Source organism: Coenobita brevimanus, chromosome 54 (genome assembly GCF_032717465.1).
Source record: "Coenobita brevimanus isolate Jiangsu-jjx chromosome 54, ASM3271746v2, whole genome shotgun sequence".
Taxonomy (NCBI): domain Eukaryota; kingdom Metazoa; phylum Arthropoda; class Malacostraca; order Decapoda; family Coenobitidae; genus Coenobita; species Coenobita brevimanus.
In genome coordinates, this window is record NC_137007.1 from 26,564,036 (window position 1) to 26,584,130 (window position 20,095).

The window sequence follows — 20,095 nt, forward strand, 5'->3', positions numbered from 1 at the left end:
AAAATTTGGTAATGAAAATTGACGAGTTTGGTAATGTGGCCGTTGCGATCTGGCAACTCTGCTTCCCTGTCACTAACAGTTACTGCCTAACTTCGATTGTGAGTAGATGCTTATCACAATGGATGTCACGTGCTTGTTTTTGTGAGTAAACAGTGAATAAACTGCAATACCTCGTCACTTGACCACACGGGAATTTACAGTGTTGTGCAGTGTTAACAAATTAGAATTTAGAGTGCAAAGGATTAACTGTGGAGTGCAAATTGGCGGCTGAAACTGGTGTGGTGCAGTTAAGAACAACGTGGAGTGTTAAACAATTATAATCACAGTGCAAAGAATTAAGTGTAGCACAACAGTAGATTACTGTACATGCCTGAAGAGCATTTTCACCACTGCCAAAGCCTTAGAGAAGGCAGCCACAGATGTGGTGTAAGTACCCTGGCTGAGGTACAGTCACTTCTAATTCCCCATTCTTTGGTTCTTTTCATTTACTTCATGCTTTATGTCCATTATTGGTGTGAATAGGGTCTTAAATAAGTTTAAATAGGTGCTATGCATGTCCAGTAGGGAGTTGTATAGGTGTTTTTCTGTGTCAGGCTAGGTTAGAGTCCATAAGTACAAGTCCAGGAGGCTGGGGCCCACTTTCCAGATAGGACCACTTTCCGGACATGCCTTTGACTCTGTTACATCGAATAATGTAGGGATTACTGTACGTATATTTTATAAAAATATAAATACTGTAGACAGTAAACCCTATACTATCCGGACTCCCCACTTACCAGACACTGTGGGCCTGGATGTTCGGAACCCAAAAAGGCCAAAAAAAAGATAACAATCCCAAAAAAATCGTAATTTTTTCCCACCCGTAATTTGAAATTGCCGTGCGGCGCCAAACAGGCCAGCTGTGTTCACACATGGCCCCTTCACCCCTTCCTTCCTCCCCCCCAGGGTTGCCATTTGGTATTTTTTACTACCAAATGTGGGCCAATTTGGTAATGAAAAATTCATTTGGTAATGAATCAGAATAATGCATTACCAACCGGATTTTTCACATGTATGAGGATACACTGGATGGAGATGGTGGATTGTCTGTTCTCTCTGATTAATCTGCTAGCCTACATAGCATGAAAATAATCAACATACTGTTAATTATAAGCAGTGATTAATACACTTGTATATATAATTAGTGAAGAATAAATGCTTGCTTTAAGAATTTGGTAATGAAAAGTTAAATTTGGTAATGAAAACTGAGGAGTTTGGTAATGTAGCCAAGTTCCGATCTGGCAACCCTGCTTCCCCCTCACCTCCAGTTACCATCTACCTGCGATCACGAGTAGATGTTTATCATAATGGATGCCACATGTGCTCATTTTTGTGATTAAACAGTGAATAAACTGCAACACCTCGTCACTTGACCACACGGGAATTTACAGTGTTGTGCAGTGTTAAGAAATTAGAATTTAGAGTCCAAAGGATTAACTGGGGAGTGCAAACTGGCGGTTGAAACTGGCGTGGTGCAATTAAGAGAATGTGCAGTGTTAAACAATTGTAACTCATAGTACAAAGAATTACTGTAAGTGCAGAACAACACTGGATTACTGTACATGCTTCAAGAGCATTTTCACCACTGCCAAAGCCTTCGAGAAGGCAGCCACAGATGTGCTGTAAGTACCCTGTAAGTTACACTGCTAAATATTTTCCATAAACACTTCTAATTCCTCATTCTTTGGTTCCTTTTCAATTACTTCATGCTTCATGTCCATTATTAGTGTGAAGATGGTCTTAAATAGGTTTAAATAGGTGCTATTCACGTCCAGTAGGGAGTTATTTAGGTGGCTTTCAAAGTTAGGCTGGGTTAGGGTCCATAAGTACAAGTCCAGAAGGCTGGGGCCCACTATCCGGATGCGACCACTTTCCAGACATGCGGTTGGCTCTATTACGTTGGATAGTGGAGTGATTACTGTATATACAATATATATATACAACAGATGCTCGATTAAACGAAATAATTCGGCCAGACCCCAGTCCGTTATCTCAATTTTGCCACTAAACCAAGTTCCACAACAAGGCTCAATAAAATGTAAAAATTTTCTGGTATCTGAGTTATTTTCCCCTAAATCCTTGAAGGGAACCAAAACCTAGCAAACTATGCAAACTCTTAATGCTATACACGGGAATCTGAACCCATAACTAATACCCCCAAAATGTGTTATTGTGTATAGAATTTCCCTAACAGAATTATGCTCGATTTAACAGAAATTTTCAGTTAAGCAGGGCTAAAATACTGGAAAATAATAATTTTGTTATCTCTAGCTTCCGCTAAAACAGTGTTCGTTAAATTAAGCATCTACTGCACATGTATGTATATATATATATATGTATCTATCTATCTATCTATATATACATATATATATATATATATATATATATATATACAGTACAATCCCAGCTATCCGGTATCCAGACAAGCGGAATACTCAGAACAACGGGAAAATTCAAGGGCTGGTAAAAATGTCAGTAAGTTATAACTGTGCGCCAATTTGAATGGACCGCCAAACCGCCGTTTGATTGTGTCACGCGAGGCTGGGGGAAGTCAGACAAAGCGAGGTGAAGGCATTTCCGGCTGATGTAAATCCCTAGCAAATCCTCTTAATCACCCCTCCTCTCCTCCTCTTTCCCCTACTTGAATTCAGTCATCCTCCACACCCTCCAAAAATCACCAGTCTGCGTTTTGCCACCAGACAGTAAACAAGGTCTCTTGCTGTTGTGTTCCTCTGATAGACGGTAATTTGTACACTCCAAAATGCCTGAAGTGCAAACTAAACGTAAGCGTATCGTGCTTACCTTGAAACAGAAGCTGGACATATGCAACAGACTTGAAAAAGGTGAACATTATAAAACACTAATGGCTGAATATAAATGTTAATAGGAATGAAAGTTTACTTTGTTGGAAGAAAAATAAATAAATAATATGCCTCCATTTCATACGTACATCACTTATTTTCTGCAAAACAGCTGAGTGGCGGGTGAGGGGTGGAGTGATGGAGGTCGGGTAGGGAAGAAGAAGAAGTCGGAAACGTAAACAAACTCACGTGAGGGCACAGGTGTTGTGATAATTCTACAGTGCAGTCTTAACACATCATCAGTTCACTAATAAATGTTCAAGCTTTTATTTCTTTATTTTATTTTTCAATTTTTATGAGTACAGTACATATAATGAATACAGTAATTCGGTAAACAATGGACTGGTGTAATTTGCAGTACTGCAAGTTGCTAGACATTGCACACGTGCGTTATGACCATGGTGTGTGTTCACAAGGCAGTTTTTCAGGCGGAATCTCTTAGTGTAACCCCTAATGTGACTGGTGAGTACCTGAACTGTATTTACTGCTGTGATAGCCTTTGTATAGATTTGACTTGAAAATCAGAAATACGGGAAAAATCTGTAACCGGGAAGGTAAATTCCCCAAGCCACCCGGTTAACTGGGATTGTACTGTATATATATATATATATATATATATATATATACTGTATATATATATATATATATATATATATATATATATATATACATACATCATACATATATATATATATATATATATGTAATCCCTCCACTATCCGACGTAATAGAGCCATAGGTATGTCTGGAAAGTGGTCCTGTCCGGATAGAGGGCACCAGCCTCCTGGACTTGTACTTATGGACCCTAACTCAGAAACAAACCTATACAACTCCCTCTGGACATGCATAGCACCTATTTAAGACCCAAATCACACCAATAAGGGACATAAAAGACTGAAATAAATGCAAAAGAAGCATAAAATGAGGTTTTTGAGGTAGGTTCATACAATATTAAACATTTTGGGTACTTACAAGTCCCTGGCTCCTGGACTGGTAGTTATGGACCCTAACCTAGCCTAACTCAGAAAAACACCTCCCTACTGCACATGCATAGCACCTAAGACACTACATATTCACACCAATATGGGACATAAAAGAGTGAAATGAGGTGTTTGAGGTAAGTATAGTATGGAAAATACAGTACAGTACAGTATGAAACATTCTGCCTACTTACAACAAGTCCATGGCCATCTCGACGAATAACCGCCTCCTCCTAGACTCTGACAGTAAGAAGGATTTCCTGAAGCACTTGCAGTACATTGTTCATGAAGTCTTGCACTGAACTTAGTCATTCGCACTCAGAAGTCCATTCTCTTCACACTGAGCACTCTTGTCTTACTTATGCTCCATTGTAACTTAAGTGTTGCACTCTGCACTTTAAGTCTTTCCACTCATAAAACCATTTTCAAAACAAATCACAAGTTTATTTACGTTAAATTTAGTCCAAAAATTTTGTCTTTACACTCAAATTTCTACTTTCTTTACAATACTGTATGCAGTTTTTCTTTCACTGCACAACACTAAATTCCTGTGTGGTCTAGTGGAGAAGTTCTTGCCGTTTAATCACTGTCAGAGTCTGAGAGTATCGCTGGCAGGTGACCTAGGGGTGCATCGCTGGGTCGTGGTGATGGCGTACACACTGCAGACGACTCGGAAGATAGATGCAAACTCACGTCAAGCAGTGACTCCACCGTGGCTGATGTGCTGGGCTGTGGCTCGGAGAATGAGGGCCCATCTTGCGGAGGCAATGGAGTGGAGCCAGGGTTGGGCACAGCGGGGGTCACGGGCCTGAAAAAGCTGTCAATCGTTGACTGACGCAAGGAACGACAATTCTGACGATTTATGATGCGCTGCCTGAAAGCACGCACTTCCTCCACAAGTCCCAAGGGCCCCATCTCCCTTTCGTAGTCCAGGTGTTCCAGGTAGTCCAGAACGAACTCTAGGTGTTCCCGGAGTGCGCTCAGCTTGGGGATGGCTGGAGTTGTGTCATGCTGAGAGGAGTTCGCATCATCGTCGTCATCCTCGTCGGAATCTTCAAGCTGGGTACTGACACCTGCAACTGAAGATGCGATCTCGATATCAGACAAGGTCTGATACTCAGGATCGCCCTCGTCGTCATCCAACCACTCATGCACTTCGTCCACATCAACATCATCGCCGTGCGCACGTAGACGTGCATGGAAGTCATCCACGTTGAAACCTAGGAAATCGTACTCCGCATCCGTTCCGAAGAGCAGACGAGACCAACCATTTTCTAGAGTCTTCACAGGGATTTCCTTCCATGCACTGGCCCAGTTGTAAATGGTAGACTTGATGTTGTAGCAGCGAAGGTTTTCCAAAGTCCGCTGGCCTTGTGTGTCCTGTCCCTCCCTGCGCTCGTCCTCGTCCTCGAGAACAACCATCACCTCGTCCAGGAACTTCCGTCGGTATAGGCGCCTCGTTGCCACGATCACTCCTTGGTCCATTGATTGGATGAGAGCAGTAGTATTAGGTGGCAGAAACATGCACCTAATGCGGCCATTCTCAGCCACCAAGTCCTTGTCGCACGGGTGGGCAGGTGCATTGTCGAGGAGGAGAGCCTTTACCTGGTCGCGTGGGATTCCCAGTTTCTCCATCTGGTAATGTATGACCTCCTTGACGAAATGGCGGTGGAACCAATCTTTGAAGATGTGGGCTGTGAACCATGCCTTCAAGGAATGGTACCAGACGACAGGAAGGACATCCATCACCCCACGAAGACACCGAGGCTGCTTTGCACGGCCAACAATAATGGGCTTAAGCCAGTGCATGCCGTTAGCATTGGCACAACACAAAGCAGATAGCCATTGTTTGGAGAGCTTGCAGCCAGGTACACGCTTCTCCATCTCCTTTGCTAGAGTGCTCGTAGGCAAAGAGCGATAGAATAAACCAGTTTCGTCAGCATTGTAGAATTGACCGAGAGTGAGGCCCTCCCTGTCAATCAAGCCCTTCACCTTGTGCCAAAACTCCTCTACTCCATCCTCGTAAGCATCCAAAGTTTCGCCATGAGACTTACAGTTGGTAAGGCCATGCCGTAACTTAAACGCGAAGAGCCAACCCTCGGATGCCTTGAAGTCTAGGGCGTTGTGAAGCCTTGCGAACTTCTCAGCAGCAGCCTTCAGCTCCGTACCACGTACCATCACACCAGCAGCACTTTGCTGTTGATACCAAATCAACGTGGAGCGGTCGACTTCAGCAAACTTGGGAGTAAACATCATCTTCCTCTCCACGTTGCATTTGCTTTTCGACGAGAAGTCAGCCGTGTACTGCATGAGTTTGTCTTGGGATCTCTTAATATCAAACAAAGTAGATCGGGCCAGATTGAACTCACGGAGGATGCGTGAAGAAGACAATCCTGCATCTACTTTCTCCAATATCTCCCGCTTCTTCTCCAGAGCCAATACCACTCTCTTCCTCTTCTCAGGCGGCGGGGCCATCATCACACACACGAAGGAGAGGCACGAGAGCAGCAGGAGTGCCTGCAGCAGGTAAGGCACCACCACAAAAGCGAGCACGTGGGCAGCCATGACGACGAGCGTTCACTAACAACAAGAGACAGGCGAAAAGTGGGGAGGATGCAGGGGCGCTCTAGCGGACGTCAGAGGAATGACACGCCACAACAAAGCTGTCCCGCGCCCCTCGCGCCAAGTTCAAATTACGGGCGGGAATTTTTTTTTTTTTCCCCGAATCTTTTGCGGCTTTCGGACCATTTTGGGAATATTGGATCCCGGGACGATTATGTCCGGTTAGTGGGGATGTCCGGAGAGCGGGCGTCCAGAAAGTACAGGGATTACTGTGTATATATATATATATATATATATATAGTGAAATTTCTAATTTTGATGGACATATGTACCTAAAAATCACCGCGATATTCAAATAATTGAAATTTACACTGAACTTCTTATGGGAAAAATTAGTTTGGGGCCGGGGCCTCTGAACCTAACTACTTAAAATCATGATTTTTTGCCCACACCCCCTGTAAACTTTATGAACTATAATTGTGGTTAAGTGACTGTAGTTCTGCAATGTATTGCCATACTGTCAGCAAGTGTATACTTGGTGTATTTCTGCCCTTTCCTGTATTGTCATTTCTCCTTTGGCTGCAAAGATTTAGATGTGCCAGGCTGCTCTCGTCCATTACCACTGCTACCCGAAGAACCACTCTTGCTTGCCATCTTGAAACAGGTAAGTTGCAATGAAAATACAAAGAAAATACATACAACTGAATTGCAGTGAAATGCATGTCCACATGTGGAAGGTACAGGCTGAAAGTGCAGCACTTGGCTGTAGAGGGCTGGCTGCTGGCAGGACAGTCGCAAGATGGCCGCTGACAACAGAGCATCGCCATGAACATGGCTTGTTGTTGTTGGTGCCTACTCTCATCTGGGAGCTCTTGTCCTTAAACAATATGACTATTTTTTCTCAGTCTCTATTGTTCATTTCTATGTTGCTCCTTATATTCATAATTACCGTACTTCTCTTCGTTTCAGTATTCTGCTTACTGTATTTGCTACCACCTGTAATTCATTTTGTTTCAGTATTTCTACTATTGATTCTCTTCTTTTAATTTCTCCTGTTATATCTTCGATTTATTAAAGTACTGATAAGTTATCATTCATAATTTTTTTTCATCATTTTTTAAAGGCACCAACAAGCTTGCATGCATTGGCCTTGGTCACCTAATGGCGGCTCTCCATGCTGCACAATCCATTGCAACCTCCCTGTTCAGTCCCTTAACCCTCAGGTCACACTTAATAACCTCATCCCGTGTCTTTTTCGGTCTACCCCTCATAACCCCACCCCCAATATTAACACTTCTTATCATCCCCCATCCTCTCCACATGTCCAAACCATCTCAATCTACCTCTCCTCATCACAACACCAATACACTCCATTCCCATCCTACCTCTCAACTCTTCCATCGTAAACCTAGCCCCCCCAGACCTTGGACGCAGGGACACACTACACATCCACCTAATCATTGTCATTTCTGTACGTCTGAGCCAATGAATATCCTCCTCCTTCACTGCCCAGGTCTCACTACCATACAGCATTACACTCCTAACACATGCTGCATACACAGACCCCTTAGCACGTAGGGAGAGTCCTCTCAATGTCAGGAGAGGCAAGATCTCCCTGAACTTCTAACCACTTCTCACCCAAGCCACAGAGCTAGCTCCAGCCCCACCTCCAGCACACAACATGTCTCCCAAATAAAAAAACTCTTCCACACACTCAAGAGATTCAACAGCAAGTTCAGTCCTGTCACGTATGACAATCTCCACCTGCTCTCCCCGACACGTTGTACACATAATATCAGCATTATCTTGCAGTCTACCTGTGATACCACTACATCTCTTATGCACCCATTTATCACAAACACCATACAAGATGGAATTACATCCCACACCCTTGTGGCAAACTGCACATGGCCACTCTCCCTCGTCTTTGACAGTACCGCCATCAACCCTAGATATCATCACTTTTGTTTTATCTGCATTTATCCTTAAGCCCTTGTGCCCCATACCATCTCTCCACTTCCTAAACCTTTCCTCCGTCTCCCTTTCGCTCTCTGCAAACACCAAATCATCAGCATACAACAACTCCCACGGGAGTCCGTTTCTAAAGTCATGTGAAAGGGCTTCAAGTACCATGATAAACAACATGGAACTCAAAACTGACCACTGATGCACACCAACATTCACAGAAAACTCATCACTCAAATTTCCATTCACTCTTACCTGGGTGTGAGCACCCACATACATAGCCATAACCACTCTAACCAGCCACCCCTCCAAGCCAAGCTTTCTCATTGCCCACTTCACCACCTCTCTAGGGACTCTGTCAAAGGCCTTTTCCAAATCAACAAAAACAAAGATCTCTTCTCCTACCAATATATTTTTCCTGAGGCCGTCGAACAATGAATATGGCATCAGTGGTCCCCCTACCTGGCGTAAACCCAAACTGCATCTCATCAATATTCACTCTTTCTCTAATCATACCTTCTAAAACTCTCTCCATTACCTTCATTATCTGATCTAAAAGCTTTATACCTCTATAATTTCCTCTTTCCAGGGCATCACCCTTTTATACACATTTACAATTACACTCTTCAGCTAATCTGGGACAACACACTCATAAATAATTCCATTTATCAGGTCAGTGACTAACCTCACCCCTGTATCGCCTGAGGCCTTCAACATTTTGGCAGTCAACCCAGACACACCTGCTGCCTTCCCCACCTTCATCCTGCCTATTGCCTCACTCACAGTAGCAGCATCAATCAAAGGCCGAGGGCCAGAAACTGGATCTGCTGGCTCCAAACCTTCTCTGTCCCAGTCAAACTCATCATTCAACAACCGGTTATAATGCTCTCTCCATGCATCTTTAATATCCTCACTGTTCACCACTACCTTTCCTTCATCATTCTTCACACACTGCTCACCTATAATATCCTGATTATCCCTCTTCACCTGACCTGTCACCCAAAATATCATATTTTTCCTTTCCCCATGATTTAGGTTATCAAGTAAAAGTCTCTGGGACTCAGACTTAGCCCTGTATACCTCTCTTCTTGCCCTACGCTTGGCAGCCAAATATTCCTCTTTGCTACCACCCTTCTTCCTTTCCCAAAAAAGCCTTCTTTTCTCCTTAACTGCAGCTTCTACACCCTCATCCCACCACCAAGTTACTTTATGTCTTGGTGGTCCTCTTGTCCAACTGCATGTTACATCAGTAACTCTCAAGAGATTGTTCTTGAGGGCTCTGTACTGTTCATTAACGCCTCTGTCTACAGCTCCCTGTCAGCCACCACTCTCCTCAACTCGCTATAGAAGGCATTCCTTACTACTTGGTTTTTCAGCTTCCCTATTTTCCTCCTAGGTACATAAGTCCTCTTTTTCATCACTCGTTCTTTAAGCACCATATCACAAATCAACAGTTTGTGCTGTTGCACACACTCCTCACTTCCAATAATTTTAACATCCCTCATTAACCTCCTATCGGCCCTCCTAACCAGAAAATCATCTATCTGACTACTATTTCTGCCAGACTCATACATTATCAACCTACTGTCTCTTTTCCTAACATATGTGTTGCACACAATCATGTCCGTTGCCTCCCCAAACACGAGTATCCTTTCCCCTTCTGCATTCCTTATACCATACGCACATCCCCAATGCACTCCTTCATAACCTTGTGCTGCTTCACCTACATGACTATGTAAGTCCCCTCCCAAAACCACTATCTCATCATCCCACATACCACCCACTACATGTATTAAATCATCCCAAAATAAATCTTTCTCTGCTTCATCCAATCCTGCCTGTGGAGCATATACCTATATAATTACAGCTATCTTTCTACCCAACAGAATTTTCACTACCAATATCCTATCGCTTACTTTCATAACATTCATAACATATTCCAGCCATTTCTCCGCAACCATTACACCAACACCTCCATATCCGTCTGTCCCCCCATGCCAAAACAACTTATAGCAACAGTCCTTCCCAACAATCTTTCTGGCTGATCCACCCCTGTACCGGACTTCCTGCAAACACGTCACATCCACCCACCTCCTACTGAATGCCTCAACGACTTCCCCCGCTCTTCCCCTCAAACTTCCCACATTCCATGAACCCACCCTCATCCCCATGGGTGATTTACTGTCCTCAGGATTGCTTTGAAACTTATTCTTGTGTTTTGTCATAAGTAGTATTAATAAAGGGGGATAGACATACCACAGGCCCCACTCACTGCACAGTCCCAGATCCAGGCAATGGATCTGGGACCCCTAGCCCACCAGCTTATCAGTGGCTGTGGTAGTGGCCTCGGGGCACCCTGCCAGGTCAGCTGCAGGGACACCCTCCAAGCACGCCTTGGCACTGCAACTATACCACCATTATACACCCACTGATAGGGCAGCCTCCTGGGGCGCTACTCCAAGGTTCAGGCCCCTCTCTATTGGGCGAAAGCGGCAGCCTGGGATCCGTAATGCCCTGTACCCTCTAGCACAGGCCCAAGCCCCATCTCGCCCTGGACCCAAGACCTATGCCGGCGGAACCCCCGTCACGCCTCCCCCAAGAAGTCCGCCACTAGGTAGCGGGGGCAAAGTTTTCTGGCTGCATGCCCTTGCTGGCGCCAACCCCTGTAACGTAGTGGGATACATTGTGTGAAATGTAAAGTGCATGTGTTGTAGTGCATAAGATAGTTAGATGAAATGTTTGGGAGAGTATGCTGGTCTACTCTCCATGTTACTGTAACACTGAAAAGGTCAGCAAAGGGGGATGGTTAGATAGCTAGTGAAACAGGAGCTCCAGCTCTCCCTATCACCAGCATTCCCATTCCCCTCGGGAGTACCACCCTGTTTGGCCCGTGCTACAGCCTCCTCCTAACAATAAGTACAGTATATTTATAGAATAACGGGGAATCGCCCAGGGTGCGAATTGTCCTGACGGGAAATCGTCCATGTTTTGACGGGGAATTATCTTATGGGCGAATTGACCGGACGGTGAATTGTCTCGGAACCATACATCGTATGCTTCATATACTGTATGATAAATGATGCTGATTTTCGTTCTCTTCTTGACACGTCACATATGATATTAGGTTAGGCTCATACTTCTTCTTATAATTTTCCTTCACTTCTATCTTTTTGGTTTGCATCAAATATATTATCTTCGCTTGTTTTGGTTGGAGTCTGGCCCTGGGAGCACATGTCACATATGATATTAGGTTAGGCTCATACTTTTTCTTATAATTTTCCTTCACTTCTAACATTTTGGTTTGCATCAAAAATATTATCTTTGCTCGTTTTGGTTGGAGTCTGGCCCTGAAAGCACATGTCACATACGATATTAGAGCCATGATTTCACGAGAAATAAGTCAAATATTCTGATTGACTGACCAACTCAGCTGGGTTGATCTTCGACGAGTGATCGCCTATACAACAAACTATCAGCTGATCACTCTCCCTCCTTCCGCTCGCTCACCGACAACAACAAATATGGCAACATAAATAATTAATAAACAATGTCTACCTGTATATGGAAAGCATTGAAGCAACTGCATGAATCAGTATTTACTACTCAGTAGATGTAATGACATTACAAACGTTTCTGTCATCGTAACACCAGCCACACTACATTCACAAGCTGACACTATTATCGAAATGTTGAGCTTGTAAATTTTCGAACTTGTCTGCCTTCACCACATTTATTTTGAGGACATTAATTTTGTGAGGAAATCTGCACGTTTAACCCCTACACCGCGGGCTTGTTTACCAATGACTTGCGTGTCCCGCGGGGTTATTTGGGCTCCGACAGACTCTCAAAAAATAATTACCAAAAATCAGTTATTAGTCCTAGAATAATAAAATTACATATGCTTATTGCACATACCTTCAGCTTTCTCCTGGAATGATTGTTGAGCCTTCGTCGGTTACCGTAGGAATTGTGGAGACCTCTGAAGTAGGGTAACTAAGTCTCCACTTTACACTTCCTGACAACCCGTAATATGATTACCACAGCCAGATACAAACACTATAAACACTATTCTACAATTTTCAAGTAGTTTGGGATCCATACTAAAAAAAAAAACACTGTGAAAGCAATGGAAATTACGAGCGCGTCTGATCGTCGCACTTAAGCTAGTTCGCTCTAGGCACTCTGTCATTTATTATTCATAAAGCCCCCTCACACTTTATATTTCTATTACTATATCACACTTATATATATATCTGGAGTCTTTCTCCATAAGTTTCCTTCAGTCGTATTAGTTTATTGTCACTGAAGTCATTCAATTTTTCAGTCAGTAAAATATGTAGAGAGCCACGGATTCACTCTCACTGTTATAACATAAATTATTTGTACTCATATTCTTATATTACTAATTACTTACATTACTATTTACATTTTCTATTCTATTTTCAATATTTACCCTGCTATTTTACTTACACTATGTTATTCACTGTCACTTTCAGTAAGATAAAACTATAATACACTGTTCAATCATATGAACTGAACATCCATTGCCTTCACCTGCTATTTACACATTATTTACACATTATTTCCAAATAATTCTGCTTCCACACTTGCACTGTTAGAACTGCTTCTGGCTGTGATAATCGAAGAAGCAGGTAACACAGAGGGAAACCTGGCATTCAGCGCACTGCCAAGAGGTGCGTTTATGCTCAGGTGTGCAGCGTGTGGTATGCGCACATACCTGACACCTGCGAATCGCAGCCTTCCTTTTCCCTGTGGCAGGCATTAGCTCAAGTCTGTGCCGATCCATATACGCCCTCTGCTCAAGTCGGTCGGGAAGTGTAACTGGATGGCACCTTGGAGTTGCTGCTTGCACCCTACCATATCTTTCCAGCAGCTGCTGGACACAAGTCCTGGCGAACAACCTCAGGGAGAAGGACTTGGGTGGCTTTACCTTCATCTTGTACAGGATGAAGGCGATCAGCACCGTCATATCTATGAGATGCAGAAAAACTTTCCTGTACCACCTAGTATTCTTCCTGAGGCAGTCGATCTCACCAATCATCATGTCGGACTTGTCCGCCAGCCGCATGTTGATATTATAGTCCAACACAGCATCAGGTTTCATCACAGGTTCGCCTGTCCTACGGTCGACCTTCCCACTGTCTCTCATCTCCCCCTTATGTACGGTGGTGAGCATGTGCACGACTCTCTTGTCATGCCACCGTATTGCCAGCATCTTCTCACACTTGCGTAGGTGCACGTCTCCTCGCTGCGAGGTTCCCGCCTCTGGGAATTTGGGGAAGTTGGCACGATTACTTTTCACAGTGCCACAGGAGCCAATGCCGTGAAGGTATTTGGCAAGTTTCGGTGCTGTATAGTAGTTGTCTGTATACAGCACATGATTCCCACCAAAATACTTTTCTAGGAGCACTTTCACTACACAGCCTGAGAATTCAAGGGGGTGAGTTTTATCGAGATCGACAGTGCTGGCTGAATATATGACGAAGTCAAGGATGTACCCCGTCTTACAGTCGCACAGTACAAAGAACTTAATTCCAAAGCGATGGCGTTTGCTTGGAATGTACTGAACAAACCGAAGACGTCCTCTGAACAAAACCAAGGATTCATCAATGACAACCTTCTGAAATGGGTGGAAGAATGACATGAACTTATCCTTCATTCTGTTCAGAATCTCCCGGATCTTCCAGAGTGGGTCGGTTTGGGAAGGTACATCATTGTTGGCAAAGTGCAGGTTTCCCATGATGTTCCGGAAGCGATCTCTGGCCATGTACTTATTGAAGGTCGGTGAGGGTAGTAAGGGGTCCATGGACCAGTATTCTTCCAACTCATGCTTCTTGGAGTGTGCCATAAGAAGCATGAGGGCAAAGAACACATACAGCTCCTGCACTCCCAGCATGGTCCACTGTTGCATCTTGGCTGCACCTGTACCAGTAGCAGCACGTTGTGATTCGTACCTGTTGGTCTCATCACATGTGTGCTGCATGACTTCGTCATCTAGGAAGGCCAAAAGGTAGTCGACACACTCAGCATTTTCATCCATAGTGAAGGCAGGCTGAACTCCTAAGGAGCTCTCATCGAAAACCAGATTTTCGGGGACAAAATCTGACCCTTCCGTCCACGCGAAGGCGTCCAGGATTCCCTGGCGTGGCGGTGGAGGGCGGGTGGTGGTGGTGGTGGTGGAGGTTGGTTGTGACAAGAGGCTTATCTCTGTCAAGGTCACTCTCACTGACCCTAGGTTGCCGTACAGCACTAGCAGCCCTTACCCTACTAGCTACACTACTTTTCACTCTCTTAGATCTACCTCTACCTCTACGGCCTGCCTTCACTGTTGATGCTGGTGGTGACTCCGACGACGAAGACTCCGGAGATAACTCAGCCAACGATGATGACGAGATGAGTAAAGCGGAGCTTGGGGAACGGGGAGGTGAATGCACTCATGACTCATGGCGGGCTGGGTCACGTGGGGGCATTGTTCTGGGGCTTACACGCCGCCTTTTCACTCCCTTCCCAAATTCTTGTCCTTCCTGCACTAAAGGCTCCTTTCCCTTGGAGCTAGACACTAATTCACTTGTAGAAGCACTTGTTGTCGCTGTTTCTGGCGCGATAACCTCACCCGGCTCATCACACGATTCACACGAATCGTCATAGTCACTGTCCATCATTATCATGGACAATTCTGCAAGTTCTCGTGCCACTGCAGAGTCACTGAGGCCTTTCCTGCTTGCCTCAACACTTTTCTTTGGAGTAGAGGTCACGGGGCCCTTTGCAATGGGCGCAGAAGCGGCAGGAATGGCGGGGCACGAGTGCAACATGTTGTCTCTACAGTGGAGGACAAGGAACTAAATGCCGAGGCTTATCTGAGAAGGGAAGGGTTGACAATGACACTTTAGGCTGACTGCTGCTAACTTACAGGCTAATTTTTTATAGGTAGAAAATCTCGGCAATAAATAAAGAAATAGGTAGTTCCAGGTGAATGTAAATGTCAATTAGGATTCTCCCTTCCTTTCTGATATATATTTTTATTACAGACATCGATTACAAGGCATAAATCAAAGGGGAAATTACCGTGGTAATGTAGCGAATGAATGCACGTGAGGCTCTGTCAGGTGATAATTAGCCAATTTCTGGAGTATAACACTATCACTTACCTGTTTTTTTTTTGGTAAAAATATAGGGCATAGGGCTTATTTCAATGGATGAAATCTGTGGAAAAAAAAGGAGGAAATTTCCGTAGTGCAGCGCGGCGTGGGAGGTGAGAGGAGAGGGTAATGGAAGGCAGGTAGGGAGGGGAGTCACGAAGGGGGTAAAATAGCTAAAATGTCAACAATGGATGGGAGTACAGATGAGATTTGGAGTGCTGACTAGTGTTGGACATTGGCAGTACTGATAGATGATACAAGCCACCACTTGAGAGCCCGGGATAATTCAAAATAACACAGAATCACAAAAGTGACGCCCCGCGGTATGATCCATTGTAGCCGAGCGTCACGAAAGTGACGCCCCGCGGTTAAGGGGTTAACTAAATAATAACCACCATATAATTCTTATTTACTTAGCCAAGGTTAAATATGAGGAAAAGTGGGAAGAATGTGGAGAAGTACTGAGAATCAGCTGAGCAGTGTTTACATTTGCGATCCAACAGAAGGAGGTTGGAAGGAAGCAACTCTGCTCCCAACCATTGTTGAGGCAAAGTCAACCTGAAGGGTCCCGGTTGGAATTTGATGACATCACAATGTCGGATTTTGTCCTCACCCGGACAAGAAAATGGCACCCAAGTCAACATTATGACATAACAAGTCAACAGAAGTAAACTTCAGTTGACTTTTAATTCTTGTGAAATCATGGCTTAGGTTAGTTCATAATTTTTCTTATAATTTTCCTTCACTTCTAGCACTTTGGTTCGCATCAAAAATATTATCTTTCCTTGTTTTGGTTTGAGTCTGGCCCTGAATGCATCGAAATACATCACTGCATTGAAAAGTAAGGTTGGCAGACCACTCCAAAATGCACCGATATTTGATTCATCGAATTCTAATCTGTCGAAATTTGAGATTTCATTGTATATACATACAGCAAACTTGCCCATAATGCGAGGGTTTGGTTCCAACCAAGACGCGTTCGGCGTGAAACCGCGTAAGTTTAACTACTCCTTATTTTGCTCTGTAGACCCCCAAAATGTGGTGTTGTTATCTGCCATAGGTAATCAATATGAAGCACTTTCAGTGGTTAGAAGGTTTATGTAAAGTTATAACTTACAAATACAGTACTGCACAGCAAAACTTCAACACACAAATACACAAACACAAGGCAACATTTCGATGCCGATTGGTTTCGGAACAATTCATTGTCGTCAATTCGCCATCACAACAATAACAAGACAATTTGCCGTCATTAATGAGGACAGCTGTGGGTGATGCTAGAATATAATTCAAAGGCGAAATAAGTATATTTATAAAATGACGGGGAATCATTCAGAGTGCAAATTGTCCTGACGGGGAACCGTCCATGTTTTGACGGGGAATTGTCTGGCGGCGAATTGACGACGGTGAATTGTTTTGGAACCCGCCGATCATGGGTAATCATATAAATCAGGTTAATTGGTTACATGGCTTTATTTAATGCTTTAACTTTATTTAAGTGCTTTAACTTACATAACAGAACAGTAAATATTTAACTCACAAATACAGTACTGTGGAAAATCCGTGCAGCAAATCTATAATGAACAAGTAAAAAAGGCAATATTCCAACACCTATCAGGTAAACTGGTTATAAGACTTTATTTCTTGCTTTAATGTTATTTAACAGTACTTTAACTTGTACATAAACTTACCAGAACAGTAGTGTGAATATTTAACTTACAAATACAGTACTGTGGAAAAGTAGTACAGCAAATCACATGATCACGTGATCAAAACAAACCATGCACGCTGTGCTGAGGTTTGAGAATTTGGCCTTTCAAAGGCCTCTCGCGTAAATTCATAGTTTTCGTACTGGTTCTTTAATCTTGTTGTCTTATACATATCCCAGCACTAACCGCATATAATTGCGAGCACGTTCGGTGAGAATGTGTTCAGGGCGAGCTTACTGTATATATAGATATATATATATATAGATATATAGATCAGTAGATAGATATATAGATCAGTAGATAGATAGATAGATAGATAGATAGATCAGTAGATATATATATATATATATATATATATATATATATATATATATATCTTTCCTTCATTCTTTCCTCTTCCTTCTGCCTGTGGGTGACTCTACACTGAGTGACAAGCCAAATGGTTTCCTGTACACCAGGAAACCATTTACTACGCTGGGCGGTAACCATATAACCAAATTTTGGCGCCTGGTGGTTTAGTGAGTAATTATTGTTCTCCAATCGGATTGAGCCAGTGAAGGTTTATATCCAAGGGATGGTTGGGGTTGACTGCTCATGTAATGCCACTCAGGGATGAGTGAGGCTGGTCACTCTCATCTTAAATGTCAGGACCAACTGCTTAGCCCCGGGGTCCTACGCTCCTCATGGGGCAATGTAGGATTGGATGGATGGAGGGATGGATATATATATATATATATATATATATATATATATATATATATATATATATATATATAATTCAGGAACATTTTGGAAATGAAAATTTTCAAACTGGAACAAGAATATTCACTCTAAGTTCAAGAAGTTTTGTAGAAAAGCAATCACAGTGAGGCAGTTTTCTAGAATACATCTTGTGCCGAGTGAAAAATTGCTGCACATGTACAATACCCTGTTACTCTGACTTGGCCTAAAATTGCTAATGTTCCATCTTGGATGCTAAGTTTAAAAAGAGATCAACACTAGTATGACCTAGTCATGAGTAGGTGTTGTGAAATGCATACAGAGCCATTGCACTGCCTGTTTCTGCCACCGTGCTACATAAAAGTAACTGCAAAAGATGAAAATCTGGGTTAAAATGTAGTGAATTAATTCTAATAAAAACTAGAACAAAATGTAGAAGAAATCTACTAACATACAAGATACACTGACCGATTAAGCTCACGATGAGAGAAGAAAATGCCTCGTCGCAAAAAGTGGTGTGGCTTGTGTCCAGTGATCTTTTCAAACCTCTCCAACAATGCCTCATCAATTCTTGATGACCCAAACCTGTCTGAAATGGGTATGTTGGGAAGTAGCTATAACATGGAACACCATGGGCTGTATTCTCTAGGGCTTCAGAGGCTTTGCCAGCATCTCTTCCTTACTTCAAGAAACATTCTTCATATAGAACACCAATATTTTCTAGTAGGCTCATCTTGTATATCTAAATTACACTGACAATGAAAGTGTACAAATAATATACAAAGGAATAATTATGTGCAATATGCTGAGAATATCATCAAGGAAGCAGGGTAGAAAGCCTCCCATGCCAATGAGAATATGGCCTCAATGACTACTCCTCTCAACAAGCTACAGTATTTCATTATTATTTTTTTTTTTTTTTGGTTCCTATGTATTCTGCAAAAAAATTAAACATGACTTTTTTTTCACAGAAGATGAACAGAGGAAGGAAAGGCATTTTAAACAAAAAATAAAATAAACCCATACACCAGATTACAGGTGTCATCCATTCATAAAAATATGGAGAAAGGAAAAACAAATTAAATAAAAAAAATAATCCATACATAGATTGCACGTGTCCTCCACTCATTAACCTTCTATGGATTGAATATAATTTCCTTGGACCTCCAAAATAATGCTTTGGTTTTTAGACTTATATGGCCCTGACAAAGTCCCAGATCATTTTTCTCAGAGATTACTACGATCTATACAATTATACAATCATGTGACTAATTCGTCATGTTGGTCACCAGAGATAGGAAATATGCCACTGAATTCAATATCTAGAATTATTACATATCTGGAACATTTAAGGCACTTAAGTTTATCATCTTACCTGGAATGAATAGTAGCTTGACAATTTAAATATAAATACATTTTTTGTGATAATGTGACATCATAAGATAAAAAAATAAGACCTTAATGAACATGTAAACAACTGACATACAGGGCAAATATAACAAAAAGTATCTGCTTTTATAATGCAAAGAAAACTTGTGAATTTTTCAATTCACTCTTTACATCAGGAATTGAGAGAGAGAGAGAGAGAGAGAGAGAGAGAGAGAGAGAGAGAGAGAGAGAGAGAGAGACAGACAGACAGACAGACAGACAGAGTGTGTCATACTGTCATAGGTATGAAACTGCAGGAAGAAGCTGTTTTCTCATTCAGGTACAAGTTGACATTGCATATGATGCACCTGATGTTTGTGCGACCCTTACAGTACATCCAAGTCGCTTGCAGTACAAACGTGGATTTTTCACCTCTAGGAAGTGACCTACTCTGTCAAGTTTTACATCCTGTTGTGGTCTGACTCGACCCATCTGTTGTCTTCTTTTCTTGGGTGGACCAGCTGTCCTCTCACTTGAAGATGGACGACCTCTTTTAGGTACACTTTCCAGCTCTGATAAGTGACTCAGACGATGAAATCCTGAAGGACAGAAGGGAATGCCTTTTCTCCTGTGGTACCCTTTTGGTCTTGTACACTATTTGGTATATCAACCAAGCCTAATTGATAGTCATGTCAATCACGTGAAAGATAAGTCTGTGGTAATACAGTAAT

General features: G+C 42.8%; 1 protein-coding gene across 2 annotated transcripts in view; it reads right to left on the bottom strand.

Moving 5' to 3' along the window:
• Positions 1-20,095, bottom strand: part of TrpRS (Tryptophanyl-tRNA synthetase) — a 413,379-nt gene that overhangs the window by 307,291 nt on the left and 85,993 nt on the right. For both annotated transcript variants that reach the window (XM_080273391.1, XM_080273390.1), the window contains exon 4: positions 18,465-18,585. In XM_080273391.1, the coding sequence (XP_080129517.1) occupies positions 18,465-18,585 (121 nt within the window). The remainder of the gene's footprint in view (positions 1-18,464; positions 18,586-20,095) is intronic.